The sequence below is a fragment of the Mirounga angustirostris genome, unplaced genomic scaffold, assembly GCF_029215605.1.
Source record: "Mirounga angustirostris isolate CCGP_5_RB_7025 unplaced genomic scaffold, mMirAng1.0.hap1 SCAF_14, whole genome shotgun sequence".
Lineage (NCBI taxonomy): Eukaryota > Metazoa > Chordata > Mammalia > Carnivora > Phocidae > Mirounga > Mirounga angustirostris.
The window spans coordinates 57,194,643-57,214,082 of record NW_026991722.1 but is presented as its reverse complement, the minus strand read 5'-3'; the positions used below and the strand labels follow the sequence as shown (position 1 = coordinate 57,214,082).

Below are 19,440 nucleotides of genomic sequence, written 5' to 3'. Positions count from 1 at the left end.
ATTTAAAAGTACTCACAATCTTCATCCGTCTGTATTATGAGTTCTTGACTTTCCTTCCGTCCCTCAGGATTCATGAGGATGAGTTTCACACTGACATTGGTATACGGTGAAAGGTTAGTGATCGTATGTTGAGGGTGTGAATTATCTGTGTCCCAGCTTACTTCTTCTCGCACTTGCTCCTGTCCTCCGACTTGGTAACAGTAGTGGACTGTGAGATTATAACTATGGCAGCGAGTTACGTTATATCCAAATGGCTCCCAGCGGATAGTGATTTGTCGAGATTTGACTTCTACCACTTCCAGTTTTCTTGGACCACGCATGGGATCTAATATAGAAAAGAAGGAACAAGAAAACATAAGAGAAATGAATTATAAGAGTTCTGGTGAAGCCCAGATGTCACAGATAGTCCTCCTTGTCCCCAGTATCTGGTCTCCTCTTCTTCCATGATAATGAAATCCCTAAATCTTAGCTGGGCATAACAACACCCAGACTAGAATTTTCGGAGTCTTCTGCAGTGAGATATGGCCATATGCCTAAGTTCTGGTGAATGGCATACAAGATGAGAACAAGAACAGTTTCTGGGAGGTGTCCTTAAAAAGAAGGGCTCACCATCTTTTTTCCTTCTTCTTACCCATTAGGTGGATTGAGGATATGATGTCTTTTGCTCATGCTGCCATGATGGACCATGAAGCACTCAAACATGAACCATTCAAAGCAATGATGAAGGAGTCAGGGTTCCTGATAATCACCAAGTTACCATACTATCCCTGAACTGTCTACTTCCAAAATTTTCATTAGAGAGAAATACAGTGCTTTTATTTAAGGCTCTTTTCCTCTGAGGCTCTGATACATGAAGCCAATCTTAATGCTCATTGATAAATATATTTTATCTTTTTAAATTAATTTATAATTATGTAATTGGAAAACATAAGAGAAAAAGCTTGAGAATTCAGCATGAAATAACATAATGATTAGAGAGCATAAACTTCTGAGCAGGACTCCAGGCCTTTTCAGAGTTTTGATTTGTATAGAATTTCATGCAATTACTGCTCTTTCCTATCCCCGACAATGTCTTAGTATTATTCTTGAGCCCAAGCTCCAGATACAGAGTTTCAAGCTTAGAAATTTAAATGACACGCAGGGAATGTAAGTATTTTAAATGATTTAAAAGAAAGAATATATACACAGCTTAAATGTCTTTATGAAATGATGATGAAAATACAATAATACTAAATACATAGCATTTACTGAGCACTTACTATGTGCTATACACTTTTCTAAGAAGTTTACCTTTCATGGGTTTGTGGAGAATCTAATCCTAAATGTTCTGTTTTGGAAAACCCATATACTTACTCCGTATATTCTGATTTTTTGTTTTCCTTAATTGTGGTCCTCAGACATGAATGTAAAGAAATCTACAATTGGTAAGGGAAAGTCAGCATGAAAACTTGAGAAATAATAGCTACCATTTACTGTGTGTGCACTTATTATGTGTAACTTGCTTTATATGTAGTCTCTATTCCTCAAAACAATCCTGTGAACCAAGTACCATTCTTCCCAATACATAGATGAAAAAATTGCAGCCTAGGTTGGTTCAAGAACTTGGTTCAAGGCTGGATTGTGGCTATGAATTCATACCTGTCCGACAATGAGACATGCTGCTTTAACTCTCTACTGCAGTGTCTCTACCAAAGTAAAAGAAAATCAGATAAAAAGAAATTAGAATGTTCAATATACCCCAAACTCCACCTAAAACATAACCAAAGAATGTAAAATATAATAAAGATTGCACGTATTTAATCTTGGAACACAAGTGCTGTGAAGACTCTTTCTTCTTCTCTTTCTAATGTGACAGAAGAGGGATCTATGCCATGTTCCCAGCTCAGCTTTGGTAGACAGCCCTACCTATACTTTGTGGCTACTGGAAATTTGTCTGGACTATTACTGAAGTTCATTTCTTGATTTCCATTTGTGCATAAATTCCTTGTTTGCTCCATCATTTAGGACCTAGGGAAAACCTAGAACTACTCCCTTTCCTGTGACCTCCAACAAATGAAAACATTTCAGCTGAAATAATGCTTTGGTTTTATATATGCAAGATGGGATTTATCTGCCAGATATCTGCTTGAACCATAAAATGAGGTTAATAATGATCATTTATGCTACTCCATCCTATAATAAGTCTAGGAACCAAGTAAGACAAAAACTCCCCCAGGGCATTTTGAGTGGCATTCCCATGGAATGTTCCTTACTACTAAATCAATTTTTTATATGTAAATTACTAGTGTTAGGAGAAATATCATAAATAAGTTATTTAGAAATAACTTGAAGGGTTGTTTTTCGAGTCTAGTGACTTTTTACAATGTAAAGGAAATGTCTAATTTTATATAATGCTTCATTAGTTGAATGTTTACAAAAATTTTTTTTTTAATTTTTATTTATTTATTCATGAGAGAGAGAGAGAGAGAGAGAGGCAGAGGGAGAAGCAGGCTCCCAAGGAGCAGGGAGCCCGATGCGGGACTCGATCCCAGGACCCTGAGATCATGACCTGAGCCGAAGGCAGACGCCCAACCATCTGAGCCACCCAGGCGCCCTACAAAAAATTTTAATAAGCTCCAGATCCCTTATACAAAAACAGATTTACATGCATCTCTTTGCTACTTTCCTTATTAACACAGGTTAATATCACAGGTATCCATTAGAAGTGTTCTAAAGCATTTTCCCAAGGTTTTCATCAATTTTACTTACTAATAAAATGACTAAATGTTTCAGATATTAGTTTAAACAATGCTTTCTAACTTAATTTCCATAGAAAACTACTTTCTACTGCATAAATAAGCCTGCATCAATTCAGTCCTTCTTAGTCAAGAAAATACACACATGAATGAAGTTCCAGGATTAAAAAACCAAGAGTTCTGTTTACTGTTCAAGTTTTCTTGAAATGCATGCTAGATCCCTCTCTGTTAATACCTCTAAAAATTCTACCATGGTAAAATTGTTTCAAACTTTATATAAATTTGCCAAGTAAAATAGTTAAGCATAGCATGAAACAACCATATCTATGACCGAGTTTCCAGAGTCCCTACTGTCAAGAGTGGTAATTAGCAGACTAGAGATAGAGGCTGTATGAGGTCTAAATCTTAGATGAAAAGAGGCTTGTGCTCACTGGCTTGCATCTTCAAGATCCTGGCTAACCAAAACAAAATATCTTACAGAAACTGTTATAAACAGAGTATCTCCATTTATGTTCTTTGTGGGCCTTTGCCTAGGGTATAGTGCTGTTGTGTCTCCTACTATGTCCATACCAAAATGGCAGAGTCAAATCATATCAGCAAGGGGCAGGGATGAAAACCACTTTGACTATCATTTTATCCCAATCATTCCATGACTTCTTCCATTGGTCAAAAGCTTAAGAGAGAAGCTGAATCAATACCACGACACAGGCAGCACAGTCTACCTTAGATGGAGAGCTGTCATTTCTCTTGCCAGGGCCAGAAAGGAAGAATTAGTTAAGCGCGATGGGAAAATGACGTCTGATAACAATTGAATGCCGTGAACTGCTAAGTACCTGTGATAACATCCTCTTTTGAGGGTCGTGTTAACAGGCTAAGTCCAATGACTCAGGGAATCTGAAAATCCTTTCAACTCATCCCAAGCAAATGGCCTGATTTCATTGCTTTTTTTCTTCTCTTTTGCTATTCTGCAAATAGAGCTCTGATCCAGAAATGGTTTATAATGGTTACATCTTAAGTTAGTGTTTTATAGTACCTCTATCTTCAGTATTTCTGCTGGAACCATTTCTATTAGCATGCTGCTAAGTGTGAATGAGGCATTCCATAGGGACATTTACTCTAGTGAGTTATACTGATGATCTCTGCAGACTTTGAAGGGCATTGTTGTAGAAATATATCACACTGGAGGCAATAAATGGCAACTTCATAACCAGAAATGTGTAATTTCAGTCGGCTAATTACAACTCATACTGCATTTCTAGGAGCAGAATGAGAGCACTGCCAAAAAAACTTGGAATATATTACTACCATTATATGTGCACAAAATAAATCTCTTAGGGTTAGATAACAGGGTAATTAATTATATTCACAGGGCCACTCGTTGTCACATATTTGCTTCTTTCTCCTCAGAATCCTAGAGATGCTACTGAGGATATGAGTGGCTTCCAAGGCCATTTGTCTTCACACTCATACCCTCGGCCCTCACTGGAATAGGTCTCATGACAGGCCCCACTGGCATGAATCATGAGGCCAGCCAGCCCAGTTTGGGCCCACTGACTCATGACAAGAGACTAGAACGGCCTCCCTAAGGAGCACAATGGCTTGTCGCACCTGAAGCTTAGTCAGGGAGTTCTTACTGCTTCCTGGGCTGGTGGCAGCATTTTTCATTCTGTTCTGTTTCTGCCAGTTCCAGCCAGGTTTCCCACAGAGAAGTCTGACAGTCACAGTACTGACCTGAGGGACCAGCAAGCCCAGTTCTAGCCTCTGGCACTTTAGCATCCTATTTAATCAGTGATCCTGGCTTCTTCTACACTCAGTCCTGTTTTCCTATGAATAAGGGCAGAAACTGACTGGTAGGATCAATTTCCATTGCAGGTTCAATTCACAGCTCATTTCTCTGGAACTCTGCTCTTTACTTCTATTACTACTATGGTGCTTTTTCAGAAACTCAATTTTAGAACCTGGGAGTGATATTTGGGTGTAATTTTAGGATTCTGCCATTGATCATCAAAAACACAGATTACAACCAATGCTCCTGCTAACAGGTTTCTCTTTCCTCCCTCTTCATGAACTATCCAGAGGTCTATTACAATAAAAGGAATCAGAACCAGAATGGCCTGGTGGGCCCCCTTTGGCACCTTTAGCTACTCTATTTCTGTCTCATCAGTCACAAAAAAGGAGACAAAATAATATTGCAATAGCTTTCTTTACTCATCAGTTAAATCAGAGCAAATACCTGATTAATTAATGTTATGTTGCCTTACCCAATAATTCAATATTCCTAAGCAGCAAGGATTCCAGGCATGTGGCACTGTTTTCAAGTGACACAGCTGTAATTTTTGGATTAGCCAATGTTTTCCAGAGTTTAAAAGGTGCCCTTTGTCAGTGAGGCTAGATCATGATCTGGGCCAAAGAGTCAGATAGTGCCACCCAGGTGCCCCCAGGATAATATTTTTTAAACAGATTTTTTAGTTTAATGTTAAGTAAAGTTTGTTGAAAGGGGAGTGGAAAAAAGAAGCAGTGAACATTTTACTGTTGATAACTTCTGAAGTAAAGAAATGTAGGCATTGACAAGGTCCTCAATGGAAATGACATCTGTCATATTTTAGTCTGCCTGAATTGGTTAACTGCACAAAATAAGGCTAGAAGTCACACAATGGTTGAAAGATGTTATTCTGGTAAACATAAAATGTTCTTTTCATTGGTGTAATTTAAGGTCTTTGAAAATTTTTTAAGGTCTTTGAAATTTTAAGTAATAAAATAACTTTGAAAAACACTGAAAAGTACCAAATAAAGCAATCACCTGTGTACCTACTAATATCAAATGTTAACATTTTTTGTTTTGCTTCAGACAGTTTTTATTAAAGAAAAAAAATATTACTGGCATCAATTCTTTCCACTTTAATGCAAGCAATCCCAAGGTTATTATGTTTCATTCCCAGACATGTTTTTATACTTTTATTACATATATCTGGGATGCTTATAATTTTACATAGATTCTACCATTCTTTGCAACTTGATAATTCATTCACTGTTAGTCAAGTTGAAAAATATAAATCTAGTTATCATTTTAACTGATGCATAGAATTCTATTAAACAAATAAACCACAGTTTACTTATACATTCCTGCACTGAGGGACAGATAGGTTGAGCCTACTTTTTCTCTAGTACAAGCCATGTACAAGGAGCGTCACTACATATATATCCCTTAGCCAGTTTCCCTTGGGTGAACATAGAATGGGGGACTGTTGGCTTGTAGAGTTTGCGTGTCTTCAAGTGTACCAGATAATGTCAAATTGCTCTCCAAAAGGAAAACAACATTCAGATGGTCCTTTCCCCCAGTGAGATTCTATTTCAAGACTATAAATCTAAAACCTGCTCCTGAGGAGAGATCTTGAATTATTGGTACTGGTTCCAATAAAATGTAAATAAGCAAAGTCTAATCTAGGACCATTTTATGAACTGTGTCATTTATTTGACAACCTTTGAAATGGAAATTTACATACAGAAATATTTTTCTTTGGCTATAGTGTTTGACAAGTGTTTATGTTAGGAATCTCTCCCAATTACCATTCATTATATCATATATCTGTAAAAATAAAAAATTCCAATTCATCAAATAGAGAATTAGATAAATTAATAAATTGATGGATAATATATTCCTAAAATAATCATTAAGTTTTCTGATTACAACAAAATGGCATATCATTTACTGTGAAGGACTCTCCTACTTCAACAAAACTAGATCCAGCATAAGATATAAATATCTTATATATTTATGTATATTTTAATATATATTATATTTTATGTTATATTTATATCATATACTTATAAATATCATATATCTGTGTATATATATGTATATATATTTTATTGCACAGACCATGATGTATCTCCAGGGACACCTTACATCATGTTCCTTGTCTAAAATAAAATAAAATGATAGGATTGCAGACCTCAGCTCTGCAATCTAAAGAATAATCCTTGGGACTGGGGCAGCAGAGGAAAGCTAAACCTCTGGCTCTAGGTTAATCTCAGATACTTGGAAGTAGCTAAAGCATCCATAGTCAATACTGCCTCTTGGATCCCAAGAAACACAAACACAAACCTTCTCTGAACAAAATCATCCTTAAATTAGGTCTCCTGTTTTCAGAGATTAAGACCAGCCAAATATGAGCTCATTAGCAGAGATCACCAAAACCCCCCAGAAATATATATATTCACCAGTGAGAGTCAGCAGAAATAGGAAACAACAGATTTAGAAACCCAAGATTATGAGATGAAGAATATAAGTTTTGAGTCCCACTTTCAAATTTAAAAATGTAATCACCAAAATGAGCATGCCATCATGAAGAATGACCAGTTGGATTTTAAAAGCAACCAAATATAACTTTTAGAAATAAAAAATTAAAATATAACAAAAACTCAAAGGATGGATAAAACAGCAAGATTGGACACAGCTTAAGAGAAAATTGATGAACTAGAAGATAGATCAGAGGAAATTATCTAGAATGTAGCACAGAGGACTGGAAATAGGAAAGTGGTAGAAAATAGGAAAGAGAGATGCAGAAGAGAATTCGAGGGTCAAACTTGTTTCTAATGGCTATTTCAGGAGGAGAACAGAGAGAATAGAGGGGAGGCACACTATCCGAAGATAGAATGTTTGAGAAATTTCCAGAACCAACAAGAGACATCAATTAAAATATAAAGAACATATAACATATCCAAAAAGAGGGTAAATGAAATTAAGTCCACAATTAGATAGTGTAGTCAAACTACAGATACCAAAATCAAAGAGAAAATCTTAAAAATATCTGGAGTGAAAAGACACATCACTTATCAAGTCATAACAATTAGATTGACAGAAGGTTTCTCAACAGCATCCGAGGAGGGCAGAAAATGGGAACAATATATCAAAAGTGCTGAGAGAAAACATGTAAACTTAAAATTGGGTACTAGCAAAATGGTCTTTCAATAGGTAAAGATGAAATAAAGATGATTTCAAAGAATCAAAACCAAGTGAGTTTACTACCAATAACGTAGATTAAGGAATAAACTTCAGAAAGAAATAAAAATGATGTTTGAAGAAAGGTCTGAGATGCTAAGAGACACAAGATGAGCAAAAAAATATCTGTATACATAAATCTGTATACATAAAATAGTAACAATGTCTAATTTGAGAGGTTTTAGAAAATAGCATGTAATTTAACTACTGACAATAAGAGTAATGTAGGTAGGGAAGGCAATGCTCAGAGTCAGAATAATATAAGATCCTCACAACATTGGGAAGAGGGGGTTTAAGATATTAAGTATAGACTTTTTAAAGTACGCATGGCAAATTTTCTACAGTAACCACTATAAAAATAGCAGTGGAGTGATATTTTGCAACAGTATAGAATAATAATTCTTAAAAACCTAACACACTCAAAGGATTAAAAAAAAAAACCAAGTCAAATACTAATATAAGTAATTCTACTTGTTGGTAGAAACATGTCCAAATATATTACAAATTGCAATAAATGGAAATGGAACCTTGTCAATTAAAAGATCCAGAGAATTACACTCAATGTAAAATGAATATCCTGCTATATGTTGTTATAAGGAATAAATCTAAGCCATGTATACCTGGAAATCTGAAAGTAAAAGAATATAAAAAAGGTAATTGGAAAATATTAACCAGAAGAAACACAGAATAGTTGCATTAAGGGACACAGAGAATCACTACCTAATGATAAATGTTTCAATTCATCAAAAAGATAAAACATTCATCAAGAAGACATAACAATGATAAATTCTTATGTATCCATAAGACAGATAGCCTTAGAATACATGAAGCAATTGATATCTTAATACAAAACCAAACAAGGATAATGTGTGTGAGCAACATATTTCATTCATGCATCAATGAATAAATTATGAACAGAATATTCAAATCCAGTCATATATATATATACATATATATGTATATATATAAAACTGACAATACTGCATGACCAAGTTAGATTAATTAGGATGGTTTAACATAAAGTGTCTATAGATGTAATTCATCACATTAACAAATTAAAGAAGAAAAACCATAGGATAGTTTTAATAAATGCAGAAAGTGTATTTGCTAAAATGCCCATTCATATAGGAGAAACTTTTGGCAAATTAAGAACAGAATGACATTTCACACACCTAATCAGCAAACACTGTTCTGAATGGTAACACATTAGGAGCAACACAAGGATGCAAGCTATCACTGTGTCTACTGAATATTTTCCTGGAGGTTCTAGACAGTATGGTATGAAATAAAAGATATAAAATTTGAAAGGGAAAAACCAAAACTCTAATTATATACAACATACATGTCAGCACACACATAGGATCTACAAATTCTAAGAAGCAGCAAGTGTTCAGCAAGGTGGCTAAATAGAAATTATTGTTAAAATCCTTTGTATATGTGTGCCTGGGTGGCTCAGCTGTTAAGTGCCTGCCTTCGGCTCAGGTCATGATCCCAGGGTCCTGGGATCGAATCCCATGTCAGGCTCCCTGCTTCACAGTGAGTCTGCCTCTCCTTCTGCCCCTCCCCCCACTTGTTCTCTCAATCTCTCTCTCTCGCTCGCTCCCGCTTTTGCTCTCTCTCAAATAAATAAAATCTTTAAAAAAATAAAATCCTTTGGGGGCACCTGGGTGGCTCAGTCATTAAGCGTCTGCCTTCGGCTCAGGTCATGATCTCAGGGTCCTGGGATTGGGCTCCCTGCTCAGCGGGAAGCCTGCTTCTCCCTCTCCCACTCCCCCTGCTTGTGTTCCCTCTTTTATTTTCTTTAAATAAATAAAATCTTTAAAAAATAAAAAAATAAATAAAATCCTTTGTATAGAAGTACATCAATAACAAACTGGAATACCAATTTTAAAAAAAGATAAGATTTACAACAGGACCAAGATATATAGGTGACTCAGGAACAAATTTTACCAAAGAACAATAATAAAATCCAAAAATGTCCTGAAAAGCATTGGTGAAGATCAAAATAACTGCAGAGCTATATCATATTCATGAATAGGAAGACTCGGTATTGTAAAGCTATCAGTTCTTCCTAAAGTAATCACTGGAATCAATGCCAGTTCAATCAAAATCTAATTAGAGTTTTGAGAAACTTGATGAGTTGATTCTAAAATACAGAGCCAATTCCCCCAAATAGCCATAACACCCCTGAGCAAGAATGGAGTAGAGAAACTTGTCCAATCAGATATCAAGAGTTATTTACAAGCTACAGTGACTAAACACTGATATTGCTGAAAGAAGAGGCATGGAGCTGCCTCGAATGCTAACATATGACAGAGCTGGAAATTCTTATTCTGACTGATGGAGTAAAGACAATTAGTACTGGGGGAAACTGTGTATCCACATTGGGGAAAAAAAAAAAAAAAGACCAAAAAAGTACGAAGCATCAATGAAAAGCCTGATTATTTAGACTACATTAAAATCAAGAACATATGTTTATTAAGCTGTACCATTAAAAAAGCTAAGACATAAGCTTAATCTTGGAAAAAAAGAAAACCAACCAAATAGATTTAGGACAAAAGATATGAATAGGCATTTCACAGAAAAGTAAAAAAGGCATGCCGCCAGTCAGAAAATCCTGGCAACCATTTAACAAAGGAGAGATATCCAGGATACACATAGAATGCCCACGGATCACCGGAAAAAGGTGACAACTCAAAAGAGAAATGGATGAAAACTAAGAACATGAATTTCACAGAAGAGGAAAAGATAGACCATAAACATAAAAATATCCTCAAGCTTTGTATTAACCTGGGAAATGCCAATAAGTAAGGTTGTAGCAAGGCTCCCTTTTATACCAATCAAATTAGCAGAAATTGAGAAGTCTGGTCATACCAACTGTTGGCAGGATGTAGGTCAAGGGCAAGCATTATACACATACCCCACTAATGAGGATGTGAGCTGGTACAGCTACCATGATGAACACTTGGCATCATCTTGTAAGGTAGACATTCAAATACTCCATAACCTAGCAGTTCTATTTCTAAATATACATCCTAGAACGGCACTTCTAAACTTCTCCAATAAGAGCAGTCTGGAACGTTTTTAAAATATCAGGCTTCCTAGGCCTTTCCCCAGAGATGCTGATTTGGTGATCTTGTAATGAAGTTGCAATATCTGCATCTTGAAGAAGCGACCCATGTTGAGTCTTATCCCTAGAGAAGTTTGGAGAAGCCTAGAGGCCTGCTTCTCAAAGTATGGTTCTCACACCAGCAACAGTGCCACCACATGGAAGCTCATTAGAACTGCAGATGCTTGGGCCCTACTGCTCACCTCCTGAAGCGGCATTTGCCTTTGCACATTAAAGTTTGAAAAACTCTTACTTAGAGGATTATTTTTCAGAGTGAAGGCTGGGTCCCTAGATCTTACACTCAGACCAGCATTTGTTTTAAAGAAAGATAATAGGAAAGTAAACGATAGAATGCACTTCTGGTCCAATGGTGAGGACTGTATGATGTAATTTTTGCTGTAGGTATACATACACACTCTTTTGCAAATTCATAGGAGTCTGTGTAACTGTGATACAATGTAAAACACAGTTCATTCTGCAGCAAGAGTTTGAAAGACACATCCTTAGAGACGTTGTTCCCGTGGGCACCGGGAAATACCTACAGAAATGTTTTCAGCAGCTTCGTGGACAAAAGAGTATGAAAGAAAAGTATGGAAACAACCCAAATATCTACTGACCAGAAAACAGATAAATACTCACACAATGGAAAATTATACTGTAGTGAAAATGAATAAAGCAAAACTGAATCTTAGAAACACAAAATTGAGTGAAAAACTCAAGTCACAGAAGACTACTGGGATACAATTTTATAAAACTGAAAAACAAGGGGTGCCTGGGTGACTCAGCTGGTTAAGTGTCTGACTCTTGATTTTGACTCAGGTCATGGTCTCAGGGTCATGAAATTGAGCCCAAAGTCAGGCTCCATGCTCAGTGCAGAGTCTGCTGAAGATTCTCTCTCCCTTTCTGTCTCTGTCTGCCCCTCCCCCCTCAAATAAATAAATTAAAAAAAAAAAAAACAAAACTGAAAAACAAGCAAAAGGGAATTGTTTAAGAATGCATACATACATACATATGTGATAAAACAACCAAGTAAGAAAAGAGCAACGGAAAACTTTACACAAAAACTCAGGACACCAGTTCCCTCTGACTTGGAGGCAGAGGGACAAAATGGGAAGCAGCACGCAGTTATATTAGACACAAAGTTTCTAGGGATGGTCTGTCCCACCGTTTTTATGCTACACAATTTATGTAGGTTGCATATATTCTTTTGTTTAAGTCAAATATTATATAATAACTTCAAAAAGGATTACTGTAGGGAAGGCATGAATATTCCAGAAACATTGTTGGCTCTCTGAAATTTCCTTTCTGGAGAACAGTTAATCTGTGGTTCTCATGGGAAAAAGACTATGGTTACTACTAACCAGACTTGAGGGAAGCAAGAAGGTTTAACTGTTCTGGATATACATCCATGGATGGGGACCTCTGACCTGAAAAGCATTACAAAGCCCTCTCCCCACAAAGGATCGTAGGCTTCACAGCAGCAATGTCCTCATCTCTGAAACCAGACCTTTGGGGCCTGCATGCTGCATTTCAATCCTGTCCTCACCTCACTCTGACACTCATGGTACAGGTTTTTGCATTAACTGCCCTTGTTCAAGCTTCTGGACTTCACTCTCTTTCATTCTTGGATACTTAATGTGAGGTTCAAAACAAAACTCAGGTGTCCACCATAGGGGAGAGCACCTGGGAAGGCCATGGCTAGCCCATACGGTACCTCTGTGCAAATTAGAAAGAGCGCCTCTTCTTCAAGACACTTTCTGTCATCTGCTGGAAAGTGGCCATGAAAAACACACCCATTTATGAGGCTTATGCTATGAATGGGCACTGTGTGTATACACATTGCATGACTTGAACAACTGTATTGCGTGGCCCTGTTTGAATCAGTGTGTGTGTGTCTATGTGTGTATGTTTGTGTGGTGTTCAAAATGTGCAAGTTATGTGATCAAAAAGATATGTTTTCTACCTGATACACACACACATACACACATATATGTATATGCTGTACACTAAAAGTTCTTAGAAAAGACATTTTTTTAGTGAAAAATTTCAAAACTTAAGAAAAAACAGGTCTGCAGAAATAAACATGCTGTGAGGTATGCATGTTAACAGAGGTATGTGGATTTTTTTTTCTTTATCTAACTAATACCACTGACTCATTGACCAGACTTCAATATTCATATATACACTGAAAGTACTAAAACTGCATTTTCTTGAAGGTACCCATTCCGGTTACTCCTCCCTAACCTTATCTGTCCCTCATGCTGTTGCCAGAATGCCTTTCATATGTGACGGTTCATCTGAATCAAGCAGAGGACCCCCTTATCATATAAGCCAAAATGAGAATGTTTCCCTTAGTCACATCTATCAAACTGATGACATAATCATTCCTGCTTTCTGTGCTGGTCAGGGGAAATCCATCTGCTGTACCCCAAATATAGTTCTCCCTCCAAAAATAATCTCTCTGTTCTTACTGATCCATATACATGCAGTAATAGTCACCTTTTTATCTGCCAAAAAGTAGCCTTCCAGACTTGGTTCCTTTCAAACTTAGTTGAAAATCAATCTCTTTCATGACCATTTCTTCTTAGTTAAGATAAAAACTCACAGACTTTCATAGGCCCAGAGGGTCAAAATCCTGCTGTTCAGATGTTGATTATGTTTGTTTTATTGTGTTCTGTAACAACCAGGTGTGTTGAATACTGCTCTTATATCTAAGAAGAATGCTTTATCCTAGAGGGTGCTTATATTTGCTATCGACACATTTGATAAAAGGATACTAACACAGAATAATAAATGATAAGCATCCAAGCTCAGGTACTTCATTTTCATAAGTCAATTCAGGGAATGGCTCCTTTTCTCCAGGATTTACCCATGTTTTACAAAAAGCCCTTCTAAGTTCTGTGTTTTGACTTACATATCTGTTTTGCTTTATTGCTTTAAAGAAGTCACACTATAAACGTGGCTTCCGCTAACCCCTGGCATTGTCTGTTTTAGCCTGAGCTCCTTGGTGACATTTCCAAAAGTGTAAAGTTCATCCCTGTAGAAGGAACACTATTGCTCTACAGCAAAATTAGAATCTTCCATTGTTTTGATGCACTGGAATGAACAAACTGCAATTCATCCTACAGATGAACTTTACAAGAAAACTGTTGTATGAAATAAAAATGAGTCTGCAGTAAAAGAACTTTCCTGGTATTTATTTCAGACTATATACAATAGGAGGAGGCAAAATGATTTCCACAGAGTTTTACAGAACTGTCAAAAATTGGTTTGGAATGGGTTTTGACCTCCTCTGACCCTTATTAATCTGTGATACCCACAAAAAGCCTTGGGAGTTTTGGATCTGTTCTTCTACCCAGAACAAAAGAATACCCAGACGATTCACTCTTGGTTATAGAAGTAATGTGATTGATGTTGGAAAAAAGCCAATTATATATAATTTTAGTTCTACCTATTGGAACCATTCTCTCTAGTTAAGACTAAGCAGATAAAACATTTTTACTTGTTCGGAGCCTCCTATTTTGGTATTTACAATTTTTTGTGATTGCATAGTTTTCTGTTTGAGGTTGTTTTTATGAGTCTGGGCAAACAGTTCCTCAAAAGACCACACTCAGGGGCGCCTGGGTGGCTCATTCGTTAAGCGACTGCCTTCGGCTCAGGTCATGGTCCCAGGGTCCTGGGATCGGAGCCCCGCATCGGGCTCCCTGCTCAGCGGGAAGCCTGCTTCTCCCTCTCCCACTCCCCCTGCTTGTGTTCCCTCTCTCGCTGTGTCTCTCTGTCAAATAAATAAAACCTTAAAAAAAAAAAAAAAAAAAGACCACACTCAGCTATGCTAGTTTTCATCACTGTACTATGATTCTTCTTAGTTTTCATCAACAACTTGTCTGGGGAAAAAAAAAAAGCTTTCCTCAATTTAAAGTCACATATGATTGATAAGGCTGTATTTAAAAACCCAAGTTTCCCATCCTTCTAATCTTCTAGGGATGCCTGGAGAATGAGAAGGTAGAAACACGAAGTTCTGGAAGGACAGCAGGTTGTCAGCATCTTACTTGGGATTATAATAGCAGGGCAGGCAGAGAGATTACCATGGAAAAAAAATGAACCAGATTCTTTTCTTTTCTTTAAAGATTTTATTTATTTATCTGACAGAGAGAAAGACAGCACAAGCAGGAGGAGTGGCAGGCAGAGGGAGAAGTAGGCTCCCCCCTGAGCAGGGAGCCCAATGTGCGGCTTGATCCCAGGACCCTGGGGTCATGTTCTGAGCCAAAGGCAGACACTTAACTGACTGAACCACCCAGGTGCCCCAGTCTCTTTATTTTAAAAAGGTAGGAAGAAAGAAACCAAAAATCCTAACTTGAAATTATTTCTGTTCCCCCCAAACAACAGAGAACTTAAAAAAAAAAAATGCTCCTTTTGTAAAATGTAGTTTACATCTCTGCTGAATTATATCCAGATTTCACTATCTTATTAGCACCAATTTAGCATGCAATTTATCCTAAAAGTAGTTATTGTGTGGCGTTAACTCCATTTTCCCACCTTTCTGATTTTGCAATGTTATTTTTCTAACCTTTTCACATAATGAGCATAAGGTAATATGAGAAAGCTCAATTTTCTGATTTAAAAAATGGAAAGGTTCCATCCATGTCATTGCAAATAGCAAGATGTCATTCTTTTTTATGACTGAGTAATATTCCATTATATATACACACACACACATATATATATTACACATACTGAGTAGTATTCCATTATATATATTGTGTGTATTATACACATATATTATGCACATATAAAATACACATACCATATCTTCCTTATCCATTCATCAGTCCACGGACACTTGGGCTGTTTCCATAATTTGGCTATTGTAGATAATGCTGCTATCAACAGTGGGGTGCATGTATCCCTCTGAATTAGTAATTTTGTATTCTTTGGGTAAATACCTAGTAGTGAAATTGCTGGACTGTAGGGTAGCTCTATTTTTTACTTTTTGAGGAACCTCCATACTGTTTTCCACAGTGGCTCTATGCTAACTAACTAGAATTTAAACGAAAACTTAAAAAAAAGATACACACACACAATGGAATATTAGTCATAAAAAGAATGAAATCTTACCATTTGCAACCACATGGATGATGCTAGAGACTATTATGCTAAGCAAAATAAGTCAGTCAGAGAAAGACAAATGCCATATGATTTCACTCATATGTGGAACTTAAGAAACAAAACAAATGATCACAGGGGGAAAAAAGAGAGAGGCAAACCAAGAAAGAGACTCTTAACTAGAAAGAACAAACTGATGGTTACCAGAGGGGAGGTAGGTGGTGGTTGGGGTGGGGGGGGGATGGATGAAACAGGTGATGAGGATTAAGGAGTGCACTTGTGGTGAGCACCAGGTGTTGTATGGGAGTGTTGAATCACTGTATTGTGCACCTGAAAGTAGTATTACACTATGTTAACCAACTGGAATTTAAATAAAGACTTAAAAAAAGAAAAAAAATGGAAAGGCAATGTGGATTTTTTTTGTTGTTTCCCTGGAAGCCAGAAAATCAATCAATTATTTATTGAAGAGGAACTGATTCATAGTGATTGATTCCAACATTCTTACAGCTCTGTCATCTGTTCCATATCCCTTTAAGAGTAGTTTGTTACATTTATTTATGAATGACTACCCCAAACTTCTCCTTCAAATGAACTTTGTCTCCTAAATTCATAGCTCTCAATTGGAAAAAAAAAAAGTTCTAGACATGCTCATCTCCACAGCCCACAAACATGAGGAGGGGTGGGGTCAGAGAGTCCCTCCAGGAACCCCTTGCCTTTTCACAGCACCCCTCCTATATCCCTCCATTCAGATATGCAGCCACCTGTGGGGAGGGTGGAAAGATTAGGAATCAGGGTGAATTTTATAAAGCTCCCCCAGGAGATTCAAAAACCACCCGCATCCCACCTGGCAAGGAGTCCCTGAATTACAAACATGTACACACATATACTAGGAATTTAATACTGGGAGGAAGGATGCTGTGTGACCAGTATAATACAGCACACTTTTATTCTTAGGTTGCTTCGTGCTAATTTTTCTTTCTTTTTTCTTAACTTGCTATATTTTCCAAGAATCATTTCTTTAGTAAAATAACAAGGGAACAATCACAAATAAGAATTATTATAACAGCTAATTCATCACTCAACGTTTAAAAATAAATTGCAATTCAATGATATGCATTTTTTCATTTTTAATTATTTGCCACAGAAAATTTAAAAAAATTACTGACAAGTATGCTTCCTTGAAAATTGCTTGGAAGTGGCTTAAAAACTATAATCTTAATAAGGCAGATCATTAATTTGCTATCTAGTGTTCAGTTTAGTTTAAAATACCCAGGATTCTACAATGGAATAGTAATCAGACATAGAAAAGAATGAAATCTTGCCATTTGCAACCACATGGATGGACCTACAGAGTATAATGCTAAGTGAAGTAAGTCACACTAAGACAAATATATGATTTCACTCATGTGTGGAATTTAAGAAACAAAGTAAAGAACAAAGAAAAAAAGAGAGAAACCAAAAAACACACTTACAGAGAACAAATAGATGGTTACCAGAGGGGATGTGGGTGGGGGGATGGGTGATGGGAATTAAGGAGCATACTTGCTGTAATGAGCACCAAGTAACGTTTAAAATTGTTGAATCACTATACTGTACACCTGAAACTAATATAACATTGTATGTTAACGACACTGGAATTAAAATTTAAAAAATAAAATACTCATGGTTCTTACCACATTGAAAATTAATGAGACATTTTCATAAAGTTCCATAGATAATAATTCTAATGGGTTACTGATATAATAAACTGTAAAAAAAAAAATTTTAACTCTTATCAGCCTTTCTGAAGTTGAATTCTTATCAAAGAAAAAAGTCTTCCAAAATTTAAAACAATCTTTCTTTGGCTTGGTGCCCATTTTCCTGCCTTCCCAGACATTTCTCACTTACTAATAACTTGGAGCAAGAGCACAAGGGTCAGATACAGGAGGGATGTAACTGGACTGGTATGAGGAGGCGATAATGCTTAGTTTGATGGGGAAGTCCAGGAATCTGGAAGAAGACAGCTATCTATGTTTGACCACCCTGGCGATACTGTGGGGTGATAGGTCCTGAATCTAGACCTTTGTAAAGAAAGATGAGAGACTACATACAATAAATGGTGTCTATGGAAAAGATAAGAGATTCAAGCAAGGAAACCATATCATGGAGGACCAACATATGCATAGATTGGGGAAGTTGGGGAGGAGATGGTGATAAACAATCCCTCCATGCTGGGAACCAATGAAGAAAAATAAATACAGGAGTCTGGATACAAGATATAGATGCAAGATACAAACAAGATATAAGATAAGAGGTATTCTCAGCTATGTGTAAGTATGTTGAGGTTGAGGTTTTAGGAAGTCAATACACAACAGTCTGTCTTCTCTTTCAGGTTCTCAGCTGAGAGAGACCCAGTGATATTAGACACAGGAAGATCATACTGTTAGGTTATTACTGATAAAGATGACTGAAGAATAAGGCTTATATTTGTGGCCTATATAAGCTTGCTACTACATCCACTCTTATTTTCCTCATTTAACTCTTTTTTTAAAGATTTAATTTAATTTATTTATTTGAGAGAGAGAGAGAAAGAGCACAAGCAGGGGGAGAGGCAGAAGAAGAAGCAGACTCCCTGCTGAGATGGGAGCCCGATGTGGGACTTGATCCCAGGACCCTGAGATCATGACCTAAGCCAAAGGGAGACACTTAACTGAGGCACCCAAATGCCCTCATTTAACTCTTTTTAAAATATCTTTTTTGAGTTCTAATTCATGTCATAAAATTTACCCATTTAAATTAAACAATTCAATGTTTTTTTAGTATATTCACAGAGTTGTGCAAACATCACCACAGTCTAAGTTAAAATATTTTCATAATCCCCCAAATAGACTCCATATCACTTAGCAGTCACTCTTCATTTCCCACAAATACCACCACCTTCAGCCCGGGAAAATGTTCAGCTATTCTATAGCCTTGTCTATTGTGAACATTTTATCCAATTGGAACCAGACAGTATGTAGTCTTTTGTAACTGGCTTCCTCTTATTTAGCATATGTTCCCACAGTTCATCTTTGTTGTACCATATATCAGTACGCCACTCCTCTTTATTGCCAAATAATATTCTATTGTATAGATACACCACATGTTTTTTATCCATATATCAGTTGATGGGAACTACAGATTGTTTCCACTTTTTGAATGCTACTGTGAACATTCATGTAAAGTTTTATGTGAACATGTTTTCATATGTTCTAGGTATAGTCTTGGGTCTAAAGCTAAGAATGGCATTATAGCGTCATAAGGTAACTCAATGTTTAACCATTTGAGGAACTGTCAGACTGTTTCCAAAGTAGCTACACCATTTATATTCCCACCAGCAGTGTATGAGGGATCCAATGTCTCCACATCATTGGCAACACCTGTTAATTTCCAGGTCTTTTTATTTTACCTTTTTCTTATAGCAATGCTAGTGGTTATGAAGTGGTGTTTCATTATGGTTTTGGTTTTCATTT

General features: G+C 36.7%; 1 protein-coding gene across 2 annotated transcripts in view; it reads right to left on the bottom strand.

Moving 5' to 3' along the window:
* PTPRM (protein tyrosine phosphatase receptor type M) overlaps positions 1-19,440 on the bottom strand; it is an 810,901-nt gene that overhangs the window by 327,540 nt on the left and 463,921 nt on the right. For both annotated transcript variants that reach the window (XM_045887027.3, XM_045887028.3), the window contains exon 8: positions 17-325. In XM_045887027.3, the coding sequence (XP_045742983.1) occupies positions 17-325 (309 nt within the window). The remainder of the gene's footprint in view (positions 1-16; positions 326-19,440) is intronic.